Here is a 25,681-nt window from a genome sequence, read left to right on the forward strand (position 1 = left end):
GGTACTTATCCATCCCAGAACCCAACATCAAGATTTTCAAGGCTTTTCCCATCTGCGTCTTTGACAGACACTCCACGACTATCAAGCCGGATCGTTTTATGTCATTCTTAATCCATCTTGCCATAGTGTGCTTTTCTGACAAAGCTCTAGATCCGGCACCTTTTCTCAAACCCAGAATCTTCATTCCAACCATGTAGGTTTCTTTTTCATGTTCAGTTTCACTATGACTCAATGAATCAACTTTCTTTTTCTTTCTCTACTCTGAGGCTCTCCATTTCCCTTGTTCCCTTTGTTCAATGTGGTTAATTGGATTATACAGACAAAAGAAAACAAACCAAAGTAGAGTGATGATAATTTCAGGTCTATTATAAAGTTGGTGATCTACCATCACCAGTATACAGTCGTGCATTAATACTTGAGATCATACATTTAGAATTCTCATAAATGAAAAATACAAACAGATTTTCTCATTGTCAAATATACATATTTTATTCACAAATTAATTCAGTTGTGTGTAATCATAAAGTTTACATTCTTTGCTTAAAACAATACAGTGGTTGCATTACAGGTACCAAGAAGAAGTATATTTTTTACTTGTTCGGTTCCACTGCAACTTTAATGATCACCTTTTCCTGTTCGTTATGATTGGAGAACATGACTTCCCCCTCAGGAGAAGCATCGACATCTTCGTCCTCATTTGGGTGGGATAAGACGTCTATCAGAGAAGGGAGACTCCCGCCACGCAGAACGCCTTTACCCCTCTGCAGAAGGCCGTCAAGCCCATCGCCCAGAGAGCTCTTAAGAGGGAAATACTTTGTTCTTACAGAAGAGTCTGCAGGCTGGTGAATCTCTAGATCATCAGCGCTCATCCTGCAAAAATGGCAGAAATTTTAAGGTCAAGTATTGTAATTTTACTGGATTGTGTTCTTGTGCAGCAGCAGGATAAGACACTAAGATATGATGAAAGGTCAAATTAGTTTACCTCATGTCGAAGGTGGAGCCTTTGAAAGCTGGTCTGAGAGTCTCCGCTGCTGTCGACACAGTATAAGGGATTGAGAAATGTCTCTGCGCCCAGTACTTGTCCTTCACAATCGGAGCCAGGTTCTGGTACATATCATCCACCGCCAGCATTGAAACCTACAGCAGAGACAAACAATAAGAATGAAATACTCATAGTTTGACAGAATGGTTGCATTGGATTGGAGCCTTGTGGGGGACAACCTGAATGTTTCGATCAATCAGCTGGTTGGTCTCAAAATCATCATCATCCTCACCAAATGGATTGATAATCAGCTCCCCCACCTACAGAGCAGAAACACATAATGAAGTCACTCTTTCATGACAAGCTCAGAATCACTTTTTACCGATGAAAACTTTACCTCAACATACCTTGAGCCATCCAGTGTAGAAGAAGAACTGCAGCAGAGTGAAAACAGGGACGTACATGTCCAGTTTGTGATCCTCGTATCCTTTCTCAGGGTTCAGGAATTGTCGGCCAATCACACAAAGGGCAAAATATGAATAAACTGCTATAGTAACGACCTGCACAGATAAAGTTTGCATTTATTTTGTCTGAAGGTGGTAAAGTATGACTTAAGTTTAAGCTCAAAGTAAGGATAGAGAAAATAAAGATGAAGTCAAAATAGATTTTGTCGATCATAAATACATTTGACTGCTGATCCCACCTGAGTGTAGACCAGTGGGATGCTTATCCAGTCATAGTGGAAGAGGAGGCTGCATTTTGTTCTGTAGTTGTTAAGCTCCTGCATTAATATGGTTTTAATACAGTTATACATTATATGCATACATATTAAGGACGACATAATGCAAATCAGGAATTAAGAATGAATTTTCACTCATTCCCAATTTGTAAGATAAATAAATTATTTAGCTACACGTTTTTTATGTTAATTGCTGAGAAAAACAAACCACTCACATCCATGAGAAGTCTCAAAGCTATGTCGTCCCTCACTCGACCCTCCTCTCTCGCTCTGGACGCCAGATTTGTAAACCAAGTCAAAGGCATCCAGTACTTATTGAAGTCAGAATGCAGTGACTCAAACTTTTTCAGCTCCTGTAACGTCATGAATCCTGCACAGAGTTTTATAAAGTTATCAGATAAGATAATATGCTGAAACTAATATTCCACAACATTCAAAATACAAATCCCTGTAGAGTAAATGTCTACATCTTAGCCAATGGAGGAAGAAATTTCAAAATCATTTACTTGAGAGAATTTTAGATGTATAATATTTTATCTTAAATATAAAATATCACTCTGCTGAAACCCAGAATTCAAGCTGTCCTGAATTCAAAGTTTTAACAGGTAAATAAATGTCATGATCACATTTGAAAATAATCAATTGTAAAGTCTTTAAGATAGATTTTAATAACAAATGGTTGAATTTCAGCAATCAATTAACCAAGTCAAATTTATTTGTGTAGCACCTTTCATACAGGTTAATGCAGTTCAAAGCTGATAGTAAGACAACAGCTCTAAAAACTGAAACTAATGCACACAAGAAATAAAAATGGTGAAAATTTATATTAAATGCCTGAAAACAGTTTCGGGTTGTCATCGAATTGCCTTGATTTGTACAACAAAGTGTTCAAAATCCAAACATATTGAATTTATTATCACACAAGACCAAGAATAGCAGCAAATTCTGACCCATGACAAGCTGGAACTGAGAAATATTTGCCATTTTCTATTTTTAAAATGACTCCAACGATTAACTGATTATCAAGATAGTTGCAGATTATTTTTCTGATAATCAACTAATCAATTAATCGAATCTCTACAGCTCTAAATAATTTTATTTGAGATGTATGAAGTCAGAGTGAGTTAATACTAAATACATCACTAGAGTGAATGTACTGAGTTGTACCTACCAGCCTCCACAACGTGCTCCAGAGTTGGGAAGCGCTTGTGAACTCTTGTGCTTATGGAGCGGAGAATAAGCACTGAAGATAAGTTTGCGTATCTCATGAGCGTGCGTCGCAGCAGACGACCCCTCTCGTCTGCCCCGTGAACGTTCCCAGACACCACCATCATCAGGTTGTCAGGCAGGGGGAAGCTGGTGTACTGACCCCACCATCGATTAAAGGCCAGAGTCACATAGAAACCTGTAGTGCGATAAAACACTAATCACGTTGACTCATCTTTAGATCTAGGTTGTGTACACTAAAACAGATTCTGTCAGACTTACCTAGCACAAATAAAACTGGGATGAAGCTGCTGTTGGTGAAATGGTCACAGTAAAGCGCGATACGCTCAAACAGATCCTGCTGCCTTGGTGTGAGGAGGAACCTGCGTAGCAAATAAAACTTTCCCACTGAAAACTATAAACACTCAGCCATACGAGGGAAATAGCAGTATTAAAAGACGGCTTCACAATTTTTCAAGTGTGTCTTTAAACAACAGTAATCATTCCTCCTGTTCATACTGGCTATTAAAAGATCTCCTTCAAATGTGCTTTAAATGTAAATGATGGGGTCCAAAATCCACAGTGTGTCCAGTTATTTTGTGCATAAATACCTTTAAAAGTTGATCTGAAGCTCATATGAGGCTTCAGCAGTCTGAGTTAGTCATATCAAGAGAATATTTGACACATTTACAGTCTTTTTAGCATCAAATTCCCTCTTTGTGTTTCCCTGTTGAGCTGCGTTGGAATTATAGTAACAAAAAGAGGAACTTTGACACTAAAAATACTGTAACGTTGAAAGGTATCTACTTGATTTGACTCATTTGGACTCATTGTGAAGCTTCATATTAGCTTCAGGTAAACTTTTACATGCATTTTTGCGTTATGAAGGGATTTTCTAATGACCAGTAAAACCAGATATTATCAGAAAAACTTGTTTCATTTTTCATTCGAGCACCTGAATATTGTTTTAAGACAGAACCCGTCCTTTAAAGGATGAAATCAGTTTATTTACCTGTAAAGCACACTGAAAAACAGATACACCCCACAAAACACCAGGAAGTCTTTGTACAGCAGCTTGTAGATGCTTCCCTTCCACCTGAACAAGAGTTTAGAGAAGCCACCAAACTTTGCATTGGCCACCTCAAGTGTGTAAGAAACTGTCATGTCTGGTTTTATGTGGTGTTGGAAGAGCAGAAAACTCCTGCAAATTATCAAAAATAAATCTGAACTCAGTCCACTTTGAAATGTGTGATACAATAAGCATGATACATATATTTTGTCATATTTTATTTATTATCTTCCATAAAAACAATGTAAAGATGTGTCTTACCTGTGAGGAAGGTTGTGTCAACTTGCGTTGAATCAAACTGTCCTGGGAGGAAAAATGCTTCCTCCTGGTCTCAATTTAAACCTCCCTGCTGCGCTGTCACAATTCATCATCTTAAATTTATTATCTGGGAACATGATGTCAAAGAGGTTTTCTCCCACTGTTATTATAACAGAGTACGTGGAAACACCCTCTTAGTAAACTATTGTGTGTTTTGTCCTCAAATGGAAAGTTTTTAGGACTTCTTTTGGGTGATTACATCAGTTCAGGTGTTGTTACCAAATCTGTACTATCGTCTACAAAGCTTACAGTAAATTCCACAGTGTTAATATTGATTATTTTTTCAGTGATGATTCTTTAGTTGATTTGATAGTTTCCGTCTCCTCACACAGCTGATGTGGCTCTGCGGACATCTAAAATTAATTTAACACTGCTCTTAATTCTAATATATTATAGATTATATAATAGATTATTATTATCAATTGCTTCTTGCTTCCTCTAACAGCTTAACGCTTTATTTTTCTTATCTTTATTCATCTTCTTGCAGTTTTTCTTGTGTCTAACATACATACTTGTTGTCCGCATTGTGTCTATAGTACCGACACTTTTCTTTGTGTGTTTTCATTGTGTTTATGTTTTTCATGTTTTTGCTGCCTTGCTGCAAAAAGAATTTCGTCTTGTGAAACAATAGAGATCAGAAGTGAACTGATAGGTGTGTACTTTTCTCAGTAAATCTTCTAGTATATAAAAGGTAAAAAAAAAAAAAATTAGAAAAAAATCAAAATGCGAGCACAATTTCCTAAACCCCAAACAATCTTCAAATTACTTGTTTTTGTCTGATCAGTCGAAACTTAAACATATTTAATTTAGTGTCACATTAGACAAAGAAAAGGAGCAAATTCTTGCATTTGACAAGCTGATATGAAAGGAAAATAACTGCAGATTAATTATCTGTTAGTCAACTAATTCATTAATCATCTAATTGTTTCAGCCTCAGCTGAGTCCTGATGACATAAGTGTGATTGTTATGCATACTGATGTTATCAATGTGCATAACAAGCATACTGATGACATCAGTATGCTTGTTATGCACACAGAAATGCAACTGAGTATAAAAATTGACTTTCTATCTGGGATATTGTTAAAAGCCTTAATGAAACAATGACAGTTGGTTACACAGACAGAGATGTGTGTTCATTTAATTTAATGTAGATCTCTACTAAGAAGTCATTTGTGTCTTTGATCTTTTGTCATTTCAGGTGAGCAGGTGAAAGCTCCTTCTGACGGGAACATGATTCTTTCAAACATAAAACCAATTTTCCCTCAGACTTTTAAATCTAATATCTTTGAATTGTAGGCAAGCGGATCTTTCTGTCAGTGTTTTTAAACTATTTATTGGAATTGAGGATGTACTGTGATCAACAGTGTCGTCTGTTATTGTTTTTATTAAAAAAAAACTTTAATCTACCACATTTCTGTCGTTATATTACTTGTTATGGTATATTTATTGCTGTTTATCAATGTTATTTCATCCTTTTGCTCATATGTGCTTTGTGAATTAAACAATTCATTATTCTCTTCATTTTTAAAAAAATCTAATTCACTGTAAGTCTGTGTTTTGAAATCTGTATGTTTTATTTTCTATACAGTGCTATTATCTTGGCCAGGACGCTAAAAGAGATTTTTAATCTCAGTCAGGTTTCCTGGTTAAATAAATAATATCAAGAAGGTAGAAAACAGTATTTTGATATTAACATGTTTCTTAGAATCCACACTATATCTGTTAACATGTCCTTTACAGTTATCTAGGTGAATCCGATGCCTCGCCGTAGAAAATCAAATAAAAGACACACACATTGATTGCACAGCAGAGGCTTTTCAGCGTTATTTACTGTCCCCTCAGTGCCTGTGATAACACCAGTACAAACGTCTTTACAGTGATACAGACCTGTCAGACCGTCCATCCCAATTGTCTCTCTGCTTTTGTCATTGGCTGCAGTGCTGGACTCACATGTTTGCGTTTCACATCGTTACAGCAGTTCACTGTAAATCAGACTCTCTTCTCCAGCCGTGTTTTATCCTCTAACTCTGTTTGCTCTCCCCCCGACAGGATATTTATGAGGACATCTATCCTCCGTCAGAGCTCAGACAGGAGATTATTGTGGACTTCCCTTTTCTCTCTAGTGGACTGATGAGCCTCACTGTGGTTTTATCTTCAACTTTTACTGCAGTTATTACCAATAGATTTATGCATTTATCACAATTAAGTATTCCAGCGTGTTTGCCTGAGTGACAAATAGTAGTTCCTGTTCCTGTCACTAGATGACACTCTTGTGATGTGCAGCGTGGTTTGCAGCCTCAGCCCTGAGGCCTCATTGCCTGCCTCTGTATTTATCTTATAAACAGACACCCAAAGGCTCTTCTATTGACAGAAAACAGTAAAAGAACATCTGACATATTTAATAATGTGCAAGTAGGTCCATTTACACTGCTCCTCATCTACTAAAGTGAGGATCATTGTCAGTAACACTATTTTTATGTTGTCTGTAAAGCACATTTATTCCCATTTCTGTTCCTATTCTTGTGCTTAAATATGGCACAGCGGCATATTATATTATATATTAGTATTCATGCTCACAGTTAATGACTGAATAGAAGCAGAATTGACATGAATAAAAATAGAAATATATCTATACATGATTGTAATCATAAAAATATAACATATATCTACATACACATATGCACCAAAACATTCATACTCATACATAAAATACAACCATACTCTTAAACACAACCATGCATATATTTTAAAATCCCATGAAAACAACAACATACAACACAAACAAACAAACAAACAAACAAACAAAAACAGACCCCAAAGACTACATTATGCTAATATTAGCTCAAACTGTCTCACTAAAGTCAGGATTTTGTACTTTACAGTTTGGGTCTCTGTATCAGATCTGGAGACAATGGTGGGTCTGTGATCTTGATGTAGATGAAACACGCTCCCAGATTAGCATCCAGGGATACTCCAACAACTTTTTTTTTCCTGTCTAGTCATTTCCTGTCCTCAGCCACTGGATCTACTGGTCGGGGCTAAGACCTCTGAGAACCCGGATAGAGAGGGCAGCTCTGTGCTGATCGTTTGGGAAACCCAATGCGGTAATTACAACTTCCCACGGTGAAGTGAAATTAGAGCTCAAAAGAGAAGTTGGATTTCAGGTACTTGGGTCATTGTCAGGGCAGAAAGAGCTGAGAGGCCGCAGGAAAAAGGCTCGAATGAAAAGATCTGGAGCATGTTCTCAAAAAATACAGTAACCCAGTTTGTTTTTCTTTTTTCTTTCTTGAAAAGAGCATTTATTTTTCTTTCAACAATATTAAAACATTTTGCATACAAAAAAACAATAAAGATAGTGCATCTGCCCGTATAAACACAACAATTAAAGTCAGTGCTTTTATTACATATTATACCAGTATTCCCATTTTATTTACAGGATGTTATTTAGTAGCTGATAGTTCAGCATTTAAGATAAAATAAACTGCCGTCAAACACTCAAAGAGACCTAATTTCACTTCAAACTTCATAATCAGGACCATAGCTATAGAGCCTTAGATCATTTAGACCATAAATCAAAAAGGTCTCTAAATGTTTAGTGTTATTTGGAATTTTTTTTGTTTTATTTATTCAGTTAACTAATCTCTCTAATAGTACTTTTAATAGTACTATAATACATTTTCTGTACATTTTATTTCCCAGAAGGAAATCTTCTCCAAACTGCCAGGAATTAAATTCTAGGGGAGAAATGGTGAAGCTGTTATTTATTATTTTGTCGGCCCCAACAGTAATCAAATTTAAATATATTGAGTCTAAAAATACTGGAATCAGCTTTTAAAATACATGCCATAAGGTTTTAACTGACTATTCGCTAAACCGCTCCCATGACATGAACTTGGATTATGCAACGATAGCTTAGCAACTGTAACAAGGCGAGGCAGGTCTGTTGAGTTTTGGATTTCTCGTTTCATGTTGAAGTGAGCGCAGATAACGTAGTGTCCTTTTAAAAAGTGTGAAGAATTGATTAAACAATGTGCTAATCTGCACAAACATTAGCTTCAATGGTAAACTAACTAAAATCTACAATAGTTTGTGGTGTTAGTTACACATTATGTTTTAAAAAGCTCTGCTCATCACTAGCACATTCACTGTGTAGTATGCAAATGGATGCTATCGGAGTTAACGTTAGCACTTAGCATCTCTAACGGCTTTTTACTGGTTTTAGGGAAGTTCACACTCCAGCAAACCTGGTAATGTTACCTGAGACAGCACGTTTCCCAAACACATGGTTCCTTTTCTCTCATAATGTTAAAAGTAAAACATACTGTTAAGCAGCTAAACAGGGATTGTTAAATATTCTATCATTATACATACTTGGACAAACTAGCTCTATACTGAAATACATAAACAAACTGTCATTTCCTTGTCTTCTTCAGATTATCAACCGGTGAGGACGCTGATTTTTTTTTTAACCTGCTAGCTTTAGCCTCAGTCTTTTAGCACAAAATCATGTATGTAGCCATTAAGTGCATATTTAACTCCTTTTAGAAGAGTGTTACATAAAAACTCAGCTAGAGCCAGCAATTTTAACCAACTCATGGAGCTAATGTTAGCTTAATGAGCTAACCTAACTACTACAGCTGATAAAATCTGGTAGCAACAGTTGCCATTTTAGCCGGGAAAATCTACAGTTGCTGCTTACTGTAGAAATGAGAAGCCTGCTTTTGCTTTTTCTAAAATTAATTAGAATTTTGAGTGATAAATCTGCCACTGTTATGACAATGAACTGCCTGGTAAAGCTTGAAAGGCGTAGCAACAGGTTGGCGGGATTGAGTGAACAGTCAATTAGAGGATTTGATCCTCCCAGGTTGGAAAAAAAAAACATCAGCACATTAACCCCCCCTCGCAAAAAAAAAAAAAAAAACAACTAAGAAAAAAGCATACAGCAGGCATAACATCAGTGTCCCTTATTGTAGCTACGGCCCTGTTTACAATGAATTCATGTTTTTTGTCTGAGCAGAAACTGTACAAAATTACAAAATCCATCATAAACTCATTTATCTCAGTATAATCATGTTTTTGCTACACTTTTCTGAGTGTCTTGACCTAAAGGCATTTGCATTTGGAAAGCAGTAAACCTTACATCATTGATATATAAAGCTTTGATGGAAAATATGTGAAAACCCGTCTGGAAAATATGCCTCAATTTTTTTTTTCATTCCAGGAAGTTCCACACCCTTCGCTGCTCCCACTCTCACTGAACATGAACCAATTAGTATTCAAAGCCAACAAGTGTGAGAAGTGAGACGTCTGTCTGTTTTCCACTTCCTAGATAACGATCGAGTCTCTGCCCCTTCATGATGACCCCAATGTTCAGTGTTGTCTTTTGTGTACAGTAGGTCTCCTCTCCAGTGTCATTATGTTGTAGCACCGCTGCTCAGAAGTGCACTATATCTCAGTTTACTGAACCGGCACTACAGAGATTTTTATCTTAAACCAGCATTCATCAGCATTTAGATCTGACTGCTATGGCATTTTCCAACCTATGTGCACATTTTAGTATGTGACGGAAAGCACACAAGAGTAAGTATCCTTTCATGCGCTTGACAATATAAATTTAGACTTCTCATCTAAGCTTTACATTCCACCTTTCGCAATGAATTAACTGTGAGCGTTGCAATGGGATTAGTCATTGTTCAGCACCTACATTTCTGGTTGCGCAGCTTCAAGTGAAAGAGTCTCATCCAGAACATCATGTATGCAAAATAATAAGTGGAATGCATATAACAATCACACATGGGTGAGGCAAAGGAAAGTACATAGAAAAGCTTGCATGACTTGGAATAACCAGTCCCTCCAGGAAATTGCAATTTTGCGATCTCAATAATAAACTGAAATTCAAGAAATCTCCGCAATATTGCTAAATTATCACAACTTTTCCACATGAAATGGTCAAAGCAACAGACTGCTTGTGATTTGGACCAATTGTCACATTATTTTCCCCAATTCCTGCAATTTTACCACAAAAAGAGCACATAAAACATCACAAATTGTATCGCAATTTTTGAGAATAGCACTGCAAAATCAAGCATTTTTGGCTGCAATAATCACAAAAAAAAAACCTCCCAGAGGGACTGAATAAGCAAGCAAAACATACAGTAACTCAAAAATGTGTATTGTTTTTGTAATAGGCTTGAAAACAGTATTAAGTGTACATTTGCATGGAGTGCAGCATTAAATAAAATAAACGTCTTTGTGCTATTGTGTCTTTAAAATTGCTAGTTTTTTCCAGAGAGAGAAAAAAAAAAAAGTGGGCCTCCCTTTCAAACCGTCACTGCGTTCCTCAGGTCCCACAGGAAAAGCTCCGGATTAAATCACTTCCTCTTACATTGTGATACTACAGTGGTTGAACCACACTGTCTCTGTGTCAGTAGATAACACACACACACATACTGTCTCTCTTCAGTGCTTTTAAAGGAATAACTTTTAGGAAATATGCTTATTCATTGCCGATAATGAAATGAGAAGATTATGGAGCTGGAGTCAGGAGATGATTAGCTTAGCTTAGCATAAAGACTGGAAACAGAGGGAAACAGCTAGCCTGACTGCCCATAGTTAAAAAATCTGCCTTCCAACACTCACAAATTAACTCTCAAATTAACAAGTTGTATCTCGTTTGTTTAATTTGTACATAAACAGAAATGGAAAAAGGAGTTTTATACTGTTTGTCTCTTGACAAACAATAGTTTATCCAGCACTTCTATGCGGCGTCAAGCTCAAGACGCTCTGGGAATTCTCAGCTTTAGGCTGTTGTTTGATGAGAAATAGTTACAGCATATAATTCCCTGTAAAACCACATATTGACATTGAGTGTGTGGGTGTGTTTTGATCAGATTAATTGACAGTGTCCTCCCTGCATAATGCAACAACCAACAACTGTCATCACATTTCTATTCAGGAAGCCTTTTTCATCTTAACTCTAATTATTTTCTTTATGCTGTAGCACTTAAAGATTTACTATGAATGAAAAGTGTGGTACAAATTAAATGTATTATCATTTTATTATTATTATAATTTAAATGTTGCCAAATTGTGATTGGTGCATAGAAGTACGAGACAACCTCCTTTTTCCATCTGAGTCTAACCCCCTTCAAACCAAAAATACAAAAAACCCATCTTTTTTGAAATAACAAAATCAGCAGAAAATGTGTTCATGTAAAATCCATCCCTCAGTTTAACAAGAAGGTTTTTAGGGACACACACACATGAGAGTAGTAAAGATCTTTTCTTGTAACTCTCAGCAAGAATGCAAATAAATGTATTTCCCAAAATGTCAATCTAGTCTGTTGAGATGGTGTCATGAGAGGTCAACATTCTCATACTCGCCGTGGTCCGAGTCCTCCAGTTCGATACCTGGCACCAGGCTGTAGTACTCAGTGGACTGGGTCATGTAAGCTTTCTCCCTGTCAGCTGAGTCTTTCATCACTTCTGTCACACTGACTGTGTCCAGCTCCGTCTTGCTGGCTCTGTCGGGCTCCTGGGAGCCCTGCCTCCCCTCCGTGGTGCTGGAACAGCAGGAGGAGGCTCGAGGAAGAGACTCCACGGAGCCCAGCTTGATCTCCACCTCCTCATAGATGTCTCTAGTGCTGCCCAGGAGGGCGGATGCCGGGCGTAGCAGCAGCTGATTCTTCAGGATCCCCTCGTTTCCACCGCCTCCAGCTTTATACTGCTCACCTGCTCCAGGTGGCTGCTTGCTGCGATGCTTCTGCCCGTTACAGCTGGAGGCTCTTTTCTTTGAGGTGCTGAACACAGGTGCTTCTTTCTTCTTCCTCTTCCTCCCGCAGCACCAGCAGAGCACCAAGGCGGAGAGGATAAGGAGGGGGAGCACGATGAAGAGCGCGGTAAGGCCAGCTGGGCGGCACACGTCACTAAGCCTCGCCGACCACACGACCCTGCCGGCCAGATTCCTGGGAGAGGCACAGGTTAGGTTCCCCACAAGATCCTGCAGCTTGGTGGTCCTATTAGCCTGCTTGCCTTCTTCCAGGCCCTCAAGTAACAAACAGGAGCAGTCCCAGGGGTTTCCATACAGCTCCAGCCTTTTAAGGCTGGGCTTCTGCAGCACAGAGCCGGGGAGGAAGCGGAGCTGGTTTCCCTGCAGATAAAGCCTCTGGAGGTTGTCCGAGTCCTGAAGAAAGCCCTCAGGAAGCTCCTGAAGCAGGTTTCCACTCAGATCCACCTCCATCAGGCTAGGTTGGCTGGCCAGAAACTCCCTTGGCAATGTTGTTAGTCTGTTATGATCTAAGTAAACCTTCTGCAGCGTAGAGGCCACTTTGACATGCATATCAACAGAAGTGATATTACAGTTGGAGAGATCAAGTATCTCTATGTTTGTCTCATTGGTAAACACAGACCAACGCACATGGCTGAAAGCAGAGCCAGAGTAGTTCAGGCAGCAGGCGCCAGCAGACACCTCAGAGGGAAACTGGGACAAGACAGTGGCTGCTGGACAAACACATCCACCCACGAGTCTCGTCTTCACCAGCAATGTGAAAAGCAGCAGGACACCCGACTCGTAAACCATCTCTGAAACACAAAATAAAGTAAAAGACAGAACAGCTCAGAAAATGTAACTTCATCATGTCTTTTTCTCAGCCCTACCTGCCTTCCTGGACTCTCTCTGTCTTTCTCAGTGCTGGAGGGGATCCAGATTATGTAGCCTCACAGAGATGTAAATGGGCTTGTAAACCTAGCAACTTCTCTGAGGACTCCTGGTTGCTGTGAGGATCATAGGAGTTGGCATGGTGACACAGGTCACTGGAGATCAGGAGTCCAATGTTTGGCTGCGGGAGAGGAAACAGATGCTACTACGACTTTCACGTGAAGGCAGATAGGAGCTGAACAAACATTACTCAATGATAGGGCTGGAGCCTGTAGGTTATCTAGATAACATAAACCCACTCAAATCTGGACCATTTTTAAAAGATTTATCCAGATTACTCAATAAACCTGCATCTTGGAAAAGCCTTTCAGTAGCCTCAGTTTATTCAAAATGCAGACACTTGTATCTTGATTATAGGACAAAAAAATTAAATCATACCACTTAAATATCTCCATTGGCTACCTGCCCACTAATTCATTTTATTATTCTGTTCCTGCTCCACAAATTGCTTAATGGTTTAGCTCCATATTATCTGACAAGCTGCCAGTTTATCAGCTGGACTGATTTTTGAAGTGACAGCCAAGACAGCCATTTCTATCAAATTCATCCAAAATCTGGCGACAGAGCGATAACACTGTGTAAATACAGTCAATGTTATCTGAATGTATCTATGATTTTTTATTGTTTTATTCCCCTGTAAAGAACTTTGAACTGCGTCATCATTAACGATATCAATTAAACTTGAGCTTTCCCTGTCACGAAGTCAAAATGTTTGTTGTGAAAGAGCTCTCCTCCCTTATATGATCACCTTGCAATTGAAGGATGCCCTACCCTTTTAAATGTACTTTTGATCTGGGAAAGTTTAGTATGCTAGCTTACAAGCTGGCATGCAAAGAATGTAATTATATTGTACATTATAAAAACCGTTTGCAAAAATTTTGCACCAAAACCATCAGGACATTTAATTTTGATGTAATTATGCAGTTAAAAAAGGCACCAAGAATTTTAATATACGTTCATGTGGAAAAGATTTGGATACACTGCCTGGGCACCTTGAATATATCTATCAAATTTCATGGTAACCTATCCAATAATTATCCAGATTGTTCACTCTGGATCACAAATGTTAATCTCATGGTGGCACTAGAGGGAAAGTCAGGGGATCCCCAAAGTTAGTAGGCTTTATTCTCCAGGAAACATAAATGTCTGTACAAAATTTCATGACAAGCTATCCAATGATCCTGTTCAGTGCAGACCAAAGTGGTGGACCGACTGACAGACCAACATTACCATCCCTGGAGCCAAGCTGGTAGCATTGCTAAAAATGCAACCTATAACTTGAACCATAAAGGTAGAGTCATGGTGGCCACAACCTCAAACATGCTGCTTCTTTAACTACAGTCCAGGAAGCTCCAGAGGTGAATTTTACCGTAATTTCATGAAGTAGAAATTACCCCTTCATGACTATTTTAATCTCAGGTTTCATTTGTACTGTGTATCTTGTTGGGAGAGCGTGACATGACAACATATGGGAAACCTTTCTCTTGGAGACATAAATCAACTAATTACTGGTCACTTCCTAAAACTCTTGAAGCTGCCTAAACATAAAAGCATATGTGGTCGACGTAAACAAGGCCTGTCTTTTCCAAATGACTTACATGTGAAGCAGGAAGAGGCGGACAGAGAGGGAGAATGAGTGTGTTTGGTCCTGACATCAGACTTCCTCATCCACTACAATAGGGGCTGGAAAGCTTCTCTACAGTGAGGAGGCAGGAATGTGCTAACTCCCCAACAACAGGACCAATTCATTACCAGTGGAGGGTTTAAGCAGGACCACCGTTGTCAGCTGGAGCCTGTGTGATCATCTACAACTGTTGTTAACCACAAATCAACCTTACTTTACCTGCTGATGACACAGAGCACTTTGTAACGCCAGCAAGAAAGGAGATTAAAAGACTTCAGACGTGACTGCAAGTCTTTAAAGATGCAGAAATCAAATTCATTGACTAATCCCAACAAATCTTATCACAACTAATGACCAAAAAGAAACAAAAACAGCTGAAATTGCAACGATTCTAACTGATTGATCAATTGCTGGAGTTATTAAAACAATCAATTCTTTGTTTGACTAATTGGTTAAGTAACTTTTTAAGATAATATGTAAAGAATCCACTGGTTCCAGCTTCTCAAATGTGATTATTTATTGGTTTTCTTAGTCATCTGTGACAGAAAACTGAATATTTTGGGGTTTTGTACTGGTGATTTGGACAAAACAAGACTTTTAAATATATATCCATTTGGGGCCTGATGGGCATTTGTCACTATTTTCTGACAATTTATAGACCAAACAATTAGACAATTAATGTAGAAAATAATGGGTACACTGAGGAGGTGTGGCTACAAGGAAAACTCAATATACTTGGATATTTTTGCTGAAAAAAACGGTCCATGTCCACATATTTTTTTTGGTTAATGTCCATATATTCAGCTTTTTGGGGAGAAAGTGGGGCATTTAGTGTCAATATTGGGTTTGAGTATTGATGTTTTGTTACTGTATTTATACCCTGTATTTTGGCGTAAAGGTTTATGTGAAAGTGATATCTGTCTCCTCAATATCTTTATGGTTGCACTCTGGACCTTTTCGTATCTGTCCTCTGAGTTCACCTGCGAAGAGGTGACTAAGTGTTTATTCATGTCTAATAAACTGTTTCTTTGTTTAACTGACAACCTCATCCTAGACCTCTTGTTCTGTGTCTTAGGTTGCTATGAGACAAAGATTAAAGGGGTGTTCCAGCAATTTAGTATTGCACTTCCATAAAGTTGAGAGTCTTGCAAGCAACAGATCAACAACACAATGGTCTCCAACAGCAACGGTTGAGACACCTTGACTTTTTGCTTCTTGTATGTATGAGTCAAGCCCTTAAACCACTGGACTCTACATTTCCCATAATACAACCAATCGATTTATTTTGTCAGACACTCCTTTCCTTGTAAACGCCTACGTATTTCTTACTCAATGCCTCCAATTTGTAGGCGCTCTGTTTCTGTTTATGTGCTGTCTACAAGCCTAACATATCACCAAACAAGAATGTTGATATTGGACAATTCTGTAAACCTTGGATTACATTCAACAACAGCTTTTTTATGTCCAATGCAAATGTTTTGAATATCTTCACTTTCTTCAGTATCTGTACATAGCAACTAACAGTATGGTCAAGATTAAAAAAGATCATGGTTAAGGCTAATAAATTATAGTTATGGTATGGTTAGGCAACTAACTCTACAACACATGGCTAATATCAGGGAAAGATAATGGTTACAGTTTATAAAAACACTAAATCTGGTCTCCTGCATGAAAGTCAGACGTACTACCAAAGATGCTTTCGAGAGTTTGTTTCTGAGACAGTGATATATCTCGAACAAAGTTAATTTTCTCCTGATTTGTTTGTTTGAAAAATGCCATTTTAATGTCAGACTGTTCAAAGATATGTGGCTTGTGAAAAATGGGTCCAATATTTACTTTGGTGACTATGCGGCGAAAGAATCGGTCATAATCTGTGCTCACATTCACTTCTCACATTGGAGTGAATAGAGTCAGGACCTGCCGCTATCCTCCTAAAGGAGCGGGACAATGGTGAAACCCAGGTGACACAGATACAGGAAATTACTCTTAAGAGCGCCATCTCATTTCTAAACCGTCTCTGGTACTACACACCCATCCACCACCCGACCTCCACACTACTTCCAGCATTGGCAATGGATGTGAATCGTCCAATATGGACATAATTCCTGCTGCTTCAAATCAAAGCAGAGATACTCGAGTGACGTCAACCGAATAATTTTCTCAGAGTTGACAAAACTCCTCCAGAGCCTCAGGAAACATCATACATATGAATAGCATCTCCATCACAAGAAAACTGACTTTACTTGACTGTATGTGATAAATCTATGGGATATACTCTTTAAGAGGCACAAACAAACGAAAAAGATAAACTTGGAAATAAGAGGAGTAGAGTTGGATTTTCAGCCTTGACTTAAAATATCAGCAGAGCCTCTCAAACAAATCCAGGAAGTGTGTGTCAAAGGAAAGAAACGCTCTGCTCCCAGAGCAACGTTTTGTTACTTGTAGAGATGATCTAATATATCCAACATGTTAAGTGTTTGACAGAGTGTCGGAGGGTGAGACATGACAGGTATGGAGGAGGTAATCTGTTCTGGACTGTATATTTTACCCATTTTTATCCACATCCTTTGACATTTTTATATTAAAAAAATATCTGTTTGCTGCTCAAACTGATTGATATCTGTAGTGATTCAGCATATAGCCAGTAGTATTTCACAAGGCAGATCTTTGCTGAGAAAAAAACCTCTCTGATGCACATAAAGTTGTGCAGTTTGGAATAAATAGAAGAAGCAAAGACAGCCTAAAGGAAAAGCTCCACAGAGAAGAAAACTCAAAACAAGGCCCTTGTAGATTAACATCAGAGTACAAACTTATAGATAAGAGTTTTTGATCTTTAACTACACAGCAGAGTGCTGGAATTCATTCAGCATAGATAAAAATAAAAAAAAAATCACCCTGACATTGAAAACCTTCCAGCACTGCTGAGAATTCAAAACTTCCTGCTGAACACTGTGGACATGTTTCCAATGTCCTCATTTCATTAGCTTCAGATAAAAGGCCAATTAGTGGATATAGTTGAAGGTGACAGTTTGAGTTCAAAAAGCACCATCAGAGATCATGTGAACTCTGTTGTTGTTGTAGAGAAGAGAGTTTTATATTAATGAATATTATATTAATGATTAATGAATTATAATGTATTTCAAAGGGATTTAAGAGTAAAACAACACGCTTAAATAGTAGTGTAATATTCTTTGAAAAAAAAATCACTTTAATTCAAACATATATTTTACTTGTTCTTTGATGCTGATTGGTTGATTTTGACAGTGAGGCCTCATTATAAAGCATTTATTTATTCATAAATCATCTTTGGTCAGATTTATTTATAAAGAACCCTTAAATATAAACAAATAGTTTGGCTTTTGGGAAATGTTTGCTTTCTCACCAAGAGTTAGATGAGAGGATTGACTTTCGCGTCTGTACAGTCAATATGAAGCTACAGCCAGCAGCCAGTTAGCTTAGCTTAGCACAATCACTGGAAACAAGGGGAAACAGTGAGCCTGGCTCTGTCCAAAATGCACCTACCAGCACCTAAAAGCTCACTAATCGACATGCTGTAACTAGTGGTGGAAAGCAAGTAAGTAGGCATATATTTAAGTACAATTTTACTGACTTACTTACTTGTACTTTACTTGAGTATATAAATTTTCTGCTACTTTGTACTTCTACTCCACTACAATTCAGATGGAAATATAACCCTCAGTTGCTTTTCATTAAAATTTTACATAAAATAAGATAAGCTTCTTAATTATGCTGTATTATTTAAGATTAAACCAGAGTTTCCCAAACTTCAAATAAAATCAGTGTGTAGTTGTGTCTCATCATGTTTCAGATGTCTATAAGTTGTTAGCCCCTCTAAACTTTGTTTCAAATAAATAAAACCCAAAGCTCTAATATTTCACAAAAACAAAAAGATGAGAGAAAAGTTGGAAAATGAATCCAATGTAGCAGAATTTCTTCTTCAGTGAGTCTTCAGTAAAGGGTCTGAGTACTTTTTCCACCACTGGTTGTATCTGTTTAATTCGAACAAGAATCAAAAAACGATTCAACAGTTCACTGTTTTATGGGGGTTATGTGTTGGACTATTTGTTGGCTGTGACTTCCTGGAGTGACTGCTGGTTGCCTGGCAACTGGTGCACGGAGAAGAGAAAATAGGGAAATGCACCTTAGAAGTAGGTGAAGAGGTGCCAGAAAACCACTTCAGTTTCTGTCCAGATTAAACAAAGATGGAGGTATGTTGTTAGAGACAGCCCCAGGCTAGCTGTTCCCCCATGTTCCCAGTCTTTATGCTGAGCTACGCTAACCAGCTGTAGCTTCATATTTACTGTACAGACATGTGAGTGAGTGTGTGAGTGTGAGATCTTCCCATTTAAGTCTCGACAAGAAATGTTGAACTATTCCTTTAAAAATCACCAAATGCTTTACAGAGAGAAAAAGGGACAAAATATGTGAAGATGAGATAAAACAAGAATGAAAACCATCTGCTGAATTGAAGATCAGGGCGATAATAGCTCAACTGTGTGTGTGTGTCTGTGTCTGTGTCAATAATAATCTCAAATCTATTTTATGTGAAATAAACCCCTGTAAGGCTCAGTGTTTATAGTATGCAGCATTTCCTATGTTACAACTCTAATTATTTGCATGCTGCACTGCACTGAGAAAAGCTTTTGTTCTAACTGATGGCTATCAACAGATGACATATTAAAACCTCTCTCACTGCAAACAGGAAAAGGAAAATATTCAGGTTTGTGTGGTTGCAAATAGCTAATAATTTGCTTAAATTTGGATGCTTTGCTGCAAATGTTCACACCTTTATACACGCTAAGTTAAGATGAAGTGAGGCTTTTTGTATGAGTTGCTAATTCCATGCATTCATCAGTTAAGATAACTTAATCCATTAGACATGAAGAGTCAAAATTCCCATCTCAGTCTGATAACAGAAACAGGCTAAAGGTCAGACTGAGGAGATCTGCCTTGTTTGAGGTTTCTTTAGGTTTCTGTCAAGCAAACATTATCCCTAAATATTGACACCTGAGTTGATCTTTGGATTTTGAAATTACCCACAAACAACAAACACAAGTTGACCATCACAGAGTCTCGGCGTTAAGGCCCTTCCTTCATCCAAACACAGGATTTTCTTGGGTGTGTGTGTGTCCAGCGAGAAGGTTTAAATCTGCATGATCTCACTCACTAACAATGTGAGTTGCTACATCCTCTCTGGCAGCAGAGCTTCCTCTGAAATAACGGCCTCCATTCTCCTCTCTCATCATAAAATATATGTATGTAAAACCAGGGCTGCAGCTGCAGCACCACTGAGAACAAAGAGGACATGTTGTTTATATATTGTCTGGGAATTTGTAACACATTTTTAAAGACTGATTTCCATATTTTCAGACTTGTTGTCTTAAAAATAGGCAACATTTAGGATTCAGAATTCAGCATGAAGGTAAATAAAATGAACAAAAACTAGATTAATATTTGACTGAATAAATAGAAAATAATTTGATATTTTATGCACTTTTTAGGTGCCTTTTTAATAATAAATTAAATGTTTAGGGACGTGGGGATGCACGTGGAGAGGACTTGCACCCATCACTTCAAAATGACTGAAATCTGACAACAGCCCTGCATAAACGTCATAACGTCATAATAAAGTTCCTACTGCACGTATGCAAAATGCAAACTGTTAATTACAAAAAACATGGTGTTTCTGAAATTAAAAAGAGAGGTAGACTTCTCAAAACATGAATGTACACCTGTTTGAGATATGAAAAAGCAGCTCATACACGTAAAAAAAAAAAAAACGTTTCCACTCACCTCTGATTTCCATGTCTGTTGCCCACCTGTTGCTCTTTGTCAGAAGCTCATGAGACCCTGAAACTCTTATTCAGGATCCAAACAGGACCCACAGAAAGCGTCTCTTCTCTCTCTGCATCCCTTCAACTGGCCCGGCTGAACCTCTCCTCCTCCGGATCTGAGGGTGTGTCTTCCTCCGAGCGGAATGTGGAAAGACGGCCTCCAGTGTTTTGTGTGTGTGTGCGTGTGTGTGTGTGTGTGTGTGTGTGTGTCTATGTGTGTGTGTGTGTGTGTGTGTGTCTGTACCTGTGTGTGTTAATGGAGAGAAGCGATTAATGTGTCTGTGTCTGTGGGAGGGTGCTAATAATGTTTATTCATACACAGTGTTCAGGTAAAATGTGTTTAACTCTGACAGGTTTGATCCTCTGAGCTCAGTACAAAGTTTAACTGACCTGCTGAAGCTCTGTGGTGACACAACGCCATCTGGTGGTTGAACTCTCACAAAACTGGTTTAACATGAAGAGCCTAACTTCCTCTGGGGATGAGGGTCCACATGTCCCTTTCACTCCTCAGTGTCAGTTTGACTGAGTGAAGCTGAATTACCTGTAAAGCCCTCTGTGATCAATCTGTGCCTGTAGGCCTATTTAAAGAGGTAAAGGTCAAATTTAATCACTTTTATTCCCATAAATGTCCATAAAAACTTATATAATGCTCAGGAAAGCTTTATTATTTTACCCTTTAATAATATGTAAACTATCAAATCATAATTTGGTAAAAGATCTTTTTCTGTAGCAATCTCTAACAAAACACTTCTAAATCTTCACATCTTGACAGTATTTTTTAAATTCTTTTCTTGAAAGCAAATTATAACCAGAGAACAAATCTGAATCTAAACTGAGGATTTTCAGCATTTTATGGCACATATACACTGAACCTGCACTCATTAATGTGGATCTCTGTGCATATTTACTGTATCTATTTGTTAATATGTTTTGTGCCTCTTTTTGTGTATTTGCACTAGCCGGCCTGCAGTGGTGTGTTGGTGTATATGATGACAGTGTGTTTGGTCGAGCAGGTCAAGTATCACATCCAAGCTGACAAAGAGAGAGACTGCTTCACGTCCAGCAACACCCCAATCTATTTATGATATTAACGTGTTTTCATGTGATGAAACTAGATGACATGTGACCACATGGGATCATTTTTAACCAGGTTAGATCATAGATCGTCAAAATACATAGATATCACAAATTATCTTTAAAGATCTTAGTCATAGCAGTTAAACAGGTTACCTTAAAGGAGAAGTTCACAGTTTTTCAAGTCTGCCTTAAAACAACAGTCAGGAGCCCAGATGAACATTGAAATAGTTTTTTTCTTGTCGTAATCATCCTCCTTTTCATACTGACCATTATAAGATCCCTACATAAAGCACTTACAATGTAAATGATGGGGGACAAAATCCACAGTCCTCCTGTGCAAGAATGTATTTACAAGTCTATCTGAAGCTAATATGAAGCTTCAGCTGTCCAAATTAATAGTCAGGTCAACACTGACGAAACACAAAGAGGGAATTTGATGCTAAAAAAAACTGTAAATGTGTCAGATATCCACTTGATATGACTAACTCAGACTGCTGAAGACTCATATAAGCTTCAGATCAACTTTTAAATGCATTTTTGAACACAATGACTGTGTGGACACACTGTGGATTTTGGCCTCCATCACTTACATTGAAAGCACCTTTGAAGAGGATCTTTTAACAGTCAGTATGAACAGGAGGAACAATTACAGCGAGGAAAACCTCTTTCAGTGTTCATATGGACACCTGACTGTTGTTTTAAGACAGACTTGAAAAAATGTGAACCTGTCCTTTAACATCAAACTGTGGAGGGGAAAGTAGGTCACGTAGACTTTCAACATGAAAGTCATTACAAATTATCCAAAAATTGTAGATTTGATCAGATTCAGTATCACAAGACTAAATTACCCTCACAAATTACCCAACACATGAAGACTGAATTTATATTGTTGCAAAAGAGATCAGAACTTGTCAAAAACAACAGAAGTTGTGACATTTTCAAAGGAACTGTGATTCAAATCAATAATTGCGTCAAAACTATTACTCAGTGCAGATTAAGGAAGCATCATCTTGTGTTGAAATTGTTTTTATAAAGTCTTTGCGGACTGATCAGAGTTTTTGTTTATTTGTAGAACAGCATCTCAACCTGAAGACGTCACTCAACAAGCTGAATGTGACACAAGTGCAAACAGTTGACATGTAGCTTTCTACCTCACAGACAGGTGTGATGGAGGCTTCTAACACTTCTTTAAGCTGTCTGTTGTGTGTGTGTGTGTGTGTGTGTGTGTGTGTGTGTGTGTGTGTGTGTGTGTGTGTGTGTGTGTGTGCTCTTATGTCCATATGACCAACAGATGGCAGTGTTTGTTAACCGGCATTCATCAGGCTCACACATTCACACATTTAACAAACAAGAACACCAAACAAGAACACATACAAACAGATTTTTTTTTATTTAGATATAAAATACAGGTGCATTTTTATACAGTCTTTACACTGTTCAATGACAATAATAAGAAATCTCTGAATTGCTACAAAATCAGTGTAAACATTTTCTGGTTGGTCATTTTCTTAAAGTCTCTGATGAGACAGAAAAGAGTGCAGAGAACTTGTTGTAAACAATGCACACCTCCCTCTCACTGAATATAACACTGATAGAAACTATACAACAAACATAAAGGCACTGGCTGAAGCAACAAAAAAGACAATATTAAAAAAAAAAAAAAATGATTATGCTACTGTGTTGATCTTTGTTAGATTACAAACATTAGCGAAAATGTATGTCAGCCTTTTGTTGGCAGCTCTCAGTCCACAACTGAGGAAGCAATACATTTTAGTGCAGTTTTTTTTTTTTGTTTTGTTTTGTTTTGTTTTGTTTTGCGTGTCAGTTTATTAGTCCCAGGAGTCTTTTACATTGATCCACTCTGCACCACAGACTGTATATACACTGTACAGTATTTATATACAGTCATTCAGACACTTGGGGGCAGCACTGCTACAGTTTACTGCAGTTTCTTCTTGTGCAGCTGCACTACAGCACAAAGTAAATTAACAAGCAGTTGAAGGATGCTTAATGACACTTAAGTTACAAGGTATTTTGGCTGCTGCTAATAAACTAGAACCTCAAAGGAATAGTTTGACATTATGGGCGATACGTGTATTCGCTTTATTGCCAAGACTTAATAAGATCGATACCATTCACATGTCTATATGGTAACCAGAAGGCACCAAGTTATCTTATCTCAGCATAAAGACTGGAAAGAGAAAAATCTAATCTGGCTCTGCCCAAAATTAATAAAATCCAGCCACCAGCAGCTATAAAGCTCATTACTGTAATTAATATGTTAAAGATAGTTTGTTTTTTATAATCTGAACAAAAATTTAAGCGTAAATACAACAGGTTAGTTTATGAGGTGGCAGATTATTTCTTGGCCAAGTGCAGTGACGTCCTTGAGTCTTATTATCATTTTTTGGACATTGTTTTTTGTGTGTATTAAACAAACGCGATATAACGTGTTAATTAGTGAGCTTTAGTAGTGCTGGAAGGTGGATTTCGTTAACTGTGGACAGAGACGGGCAAGCTGCTTTCCTCTGTTTCCAGTGTTTATGCTAAGATTAGCTAACCAGCTGCTGGCGGTAGCTTCACATTTATCATACAGACACAAGAAATCTTCTCATCTAACTCCCGGAGAGAAAGTAAAATAGCGTATTTACCAAAATGTCAAACTACTGATCTAAGTGTTTTAAACAGAATGGTTAAGTGCAACTTTTCATCCACTATAACACAACGCTTCCCAACCATTTTTGGTCTGTGACACCTTAAAATAAAGCTGTGTCATCTTGTGAACCTCTGTCACAGGTTACATATTTGTATGAGTTGTGAGCATTTCAACCAAAGAGTGTTATTCTTTTCTAACACTCAGATTGTTTCCTTTATATTGCTGTTTAGGCCAATAGAAGAGAAAACCAATCCAATTTTTAAAGAAAAAAAGCAACAATTAGAGAAAAGTCAGAAAGAATTTCTATAATTTTGTTATACTTTTGAAGCAGAACTGTGTTGTTTTGTTCTTTGGTATCTTCTTGTTATATTGTGGCACTTATGAATTGATCCCATGTTGGGAACCACTGCCGTATAGGATCCCATTTGGGAAAAGATTGTCGTTTTAACATTTCTTGGAGGAAAAGCTGCTGAGGAAGCAGAAATAACCTCATTGGTTGAGTTTTAACATCAGTGGCAGAGCTGGAGAGCCAGTTACCTGACCTTTCAAAAGATCAAACTAGCAGATAAAGCTCATAGCTCATTCTATCCAGATCACCAATGCTGTGTTCATCTCTGAATAAAAAAGTCACTGCTATTTATAATTTGACCAAACAGCTCTGCCCCGCTGGAAATTTTAATTTGTTTGTACTGTTAAAGCTCCCATTGGCACATTTATCACATATGTCAAGAAGAAAAAAGCTGACGTCAGCCTTGAATATACAGTATATTGTTGGTGTGATTGTCTGCTGTCGTACAGTACATCATACATGCTACATTTTGTTCTTGGGAAAACAAAGCGATTCTGATTTTGTTTTTTGGTTCTGGGTTGCCATCATGAGTCCAGGTAGATGGAGTAGATCTGATTGAGGCAGCGGTCGACACCTCCTGCCTGGAAGAGGAAGTTGTCGTCTGGGCAAGGAGACATGGAGTAACCGCCCCCTGCCTGGCCCTGGAGGTCCTGCAACAAGTCAAACCCTGAAAGAAAATGGATAATTTAAAAAAAATATTTTTCTATGCATGTAAAGGAGAATATGCTCCCAATTATTTTGGTCACTTTAATCATTGTATGTGTTTATTTCCAATTAGCGTCTCTTTATCTGTTTGTTAAATTTGTTCTAAGCATATTACTTTTCCTTATAAGTTGTCATTTAGCATTATTTCAGATTTTCTGATAATTCTAAGAGTGTCTTGTTTATTTTTTTATTCTGTATTTTATTAGATTATTTGACATCACTGATGAGCCGGGGTTAACCTAGAGGGCAAATATTCATCTGTTGTCCCTGGTCACAGGTTAAAAATTAATTATGTATTATAATTATTATACAATTATATACACAACATATTAAATATGCACAAGACAGCACAGCACACATCCACTAATAATAATGTCACAGTAT

General features: G+C 37.8%; 3 protein-coding genes across 9 annotated transcripts in view; all 3 read right to left on the reverse strand.

Annotated features, from left to right (window-relative positions):
- Positions 1-354: 354 nt before the first annotated feature.
- On the reverse strand, positions 355-4,627 carry best4 (bestrophin 4). Its single transcript, XM_044368393.1, has 9 exons — positions 3,940-4,627; positions 3,210-3,310; positions 2,893-3,126; positions 1,937-2,091; positions 1,686-1,763; positions 1,390-1,542; positions 1,222-1,302; positions 983-1,137; positions 355-870 (listed from the first exon to the last, which is right to left on the reverse strand). Exons 1-9 carry the CDS (start codon positions 4,089-4,091, stop codon positions 591-593), a joined length of 1,389 nt encoding a protein of 462 aa, XP_044224328.1. The 5' UTR covers positions 4,092-4,627; the 3' UTR covers positions 355-590.
- Positions 4,628-9,055: 4,428 nt separating this feature from the next.
- si:ch211-106k21.5 (SLIT and NTRK-like protein 5) lies at positions 9,056-20,872 on the reverse strand. 2 transcript variants are annotated; one of them, XM_044369223.1, is made up of 3 exons: positions 20,470-20,872; positions 12,971-13,152; positions 9,056-12,895 (listed from the first exon to the last, which is right to left on the reverse strand). In XM_044369223.1, the coding sequence occupies exon 3, from the start codon at positions 12,891-12,893 to the stop codon at positions 11,670-11,672; it is 1,224 nt and encodes a 407-aa protein (XP_044225158.1). In that variant the 5' UTR covers positions 12,894-12,895; positions 12,971-13,152; positions 20,470-20,872; the 3' UTR covers positions 9,056-11,669. The 2 variants fall into 2 exon arrangements, with proteins under 2 accessions (XP_044225158.1, XP_044225157.1); XM_044369222.1 differs by lacking the exon at positions 12,971-13,152.
- A 2,507-nt stretch (positions 20,873-23,379) lies between these two features.
- LOC122993312 (zinc finger protein GLIS1) overlaps positions 23,380-25,681 on the reverse strand; it is a 63,215-nt gene continuing 60,913 nt past the window's right edge. For all 6 annotated transcript variants that reach the window (XM_044367363.1, XM_044367360.1, XM_044367358.1 and 3 more), the window contains one exon: positions 23,380-25,259. In XM_044367363.1, coding sequence (XP_044223298.1) covers positions 25,117-25,259 — 143 coding nt within the window. In that variant the 3' untranslated portion in view covers positions 23,380-25,116. The remainder of the gene's footprint in view (positions 25,260-25,681) is intronic.

The sequence above is a fragment of the Thunnus albacares genome, chromosome 12 (assembly GCF_914725855.1).
Source record: "Thunnus albacares chromosome 12, fThuAlb1.1, whole genome shotgun sequence".
Classification (NCBI taxonomy): Eukaryota; Metazoa; Chordata; class Actinopteri; order Scombriformes; family Scombridae; genus Thunnus; species Thunnus albacares.

Bases quoted from the DNA above. Each gene is read 5' to 3' on its own strand.
- best4 (XM_044368393.1), bottom strand. From the start codon at position 4,091: ATGACAGTTTCTTACACACTTGAGGTGGCCAATGCAAAGTTTGGTGGC. The intron at 1,543-1,685 runs GTGGGATCAGCA...TTATCTGTGCAG, and splicing joins TCCCACTGGTCTACACTCAG to GTCGTTACTATAGCAGTTTA. The intron at 871-982 runs GTAAACTAATTT...CCATTTTTGCAG, and splicing joins GGCTCCACCTTCGACATGAG to GATGAGCGCTGATGATCTAG.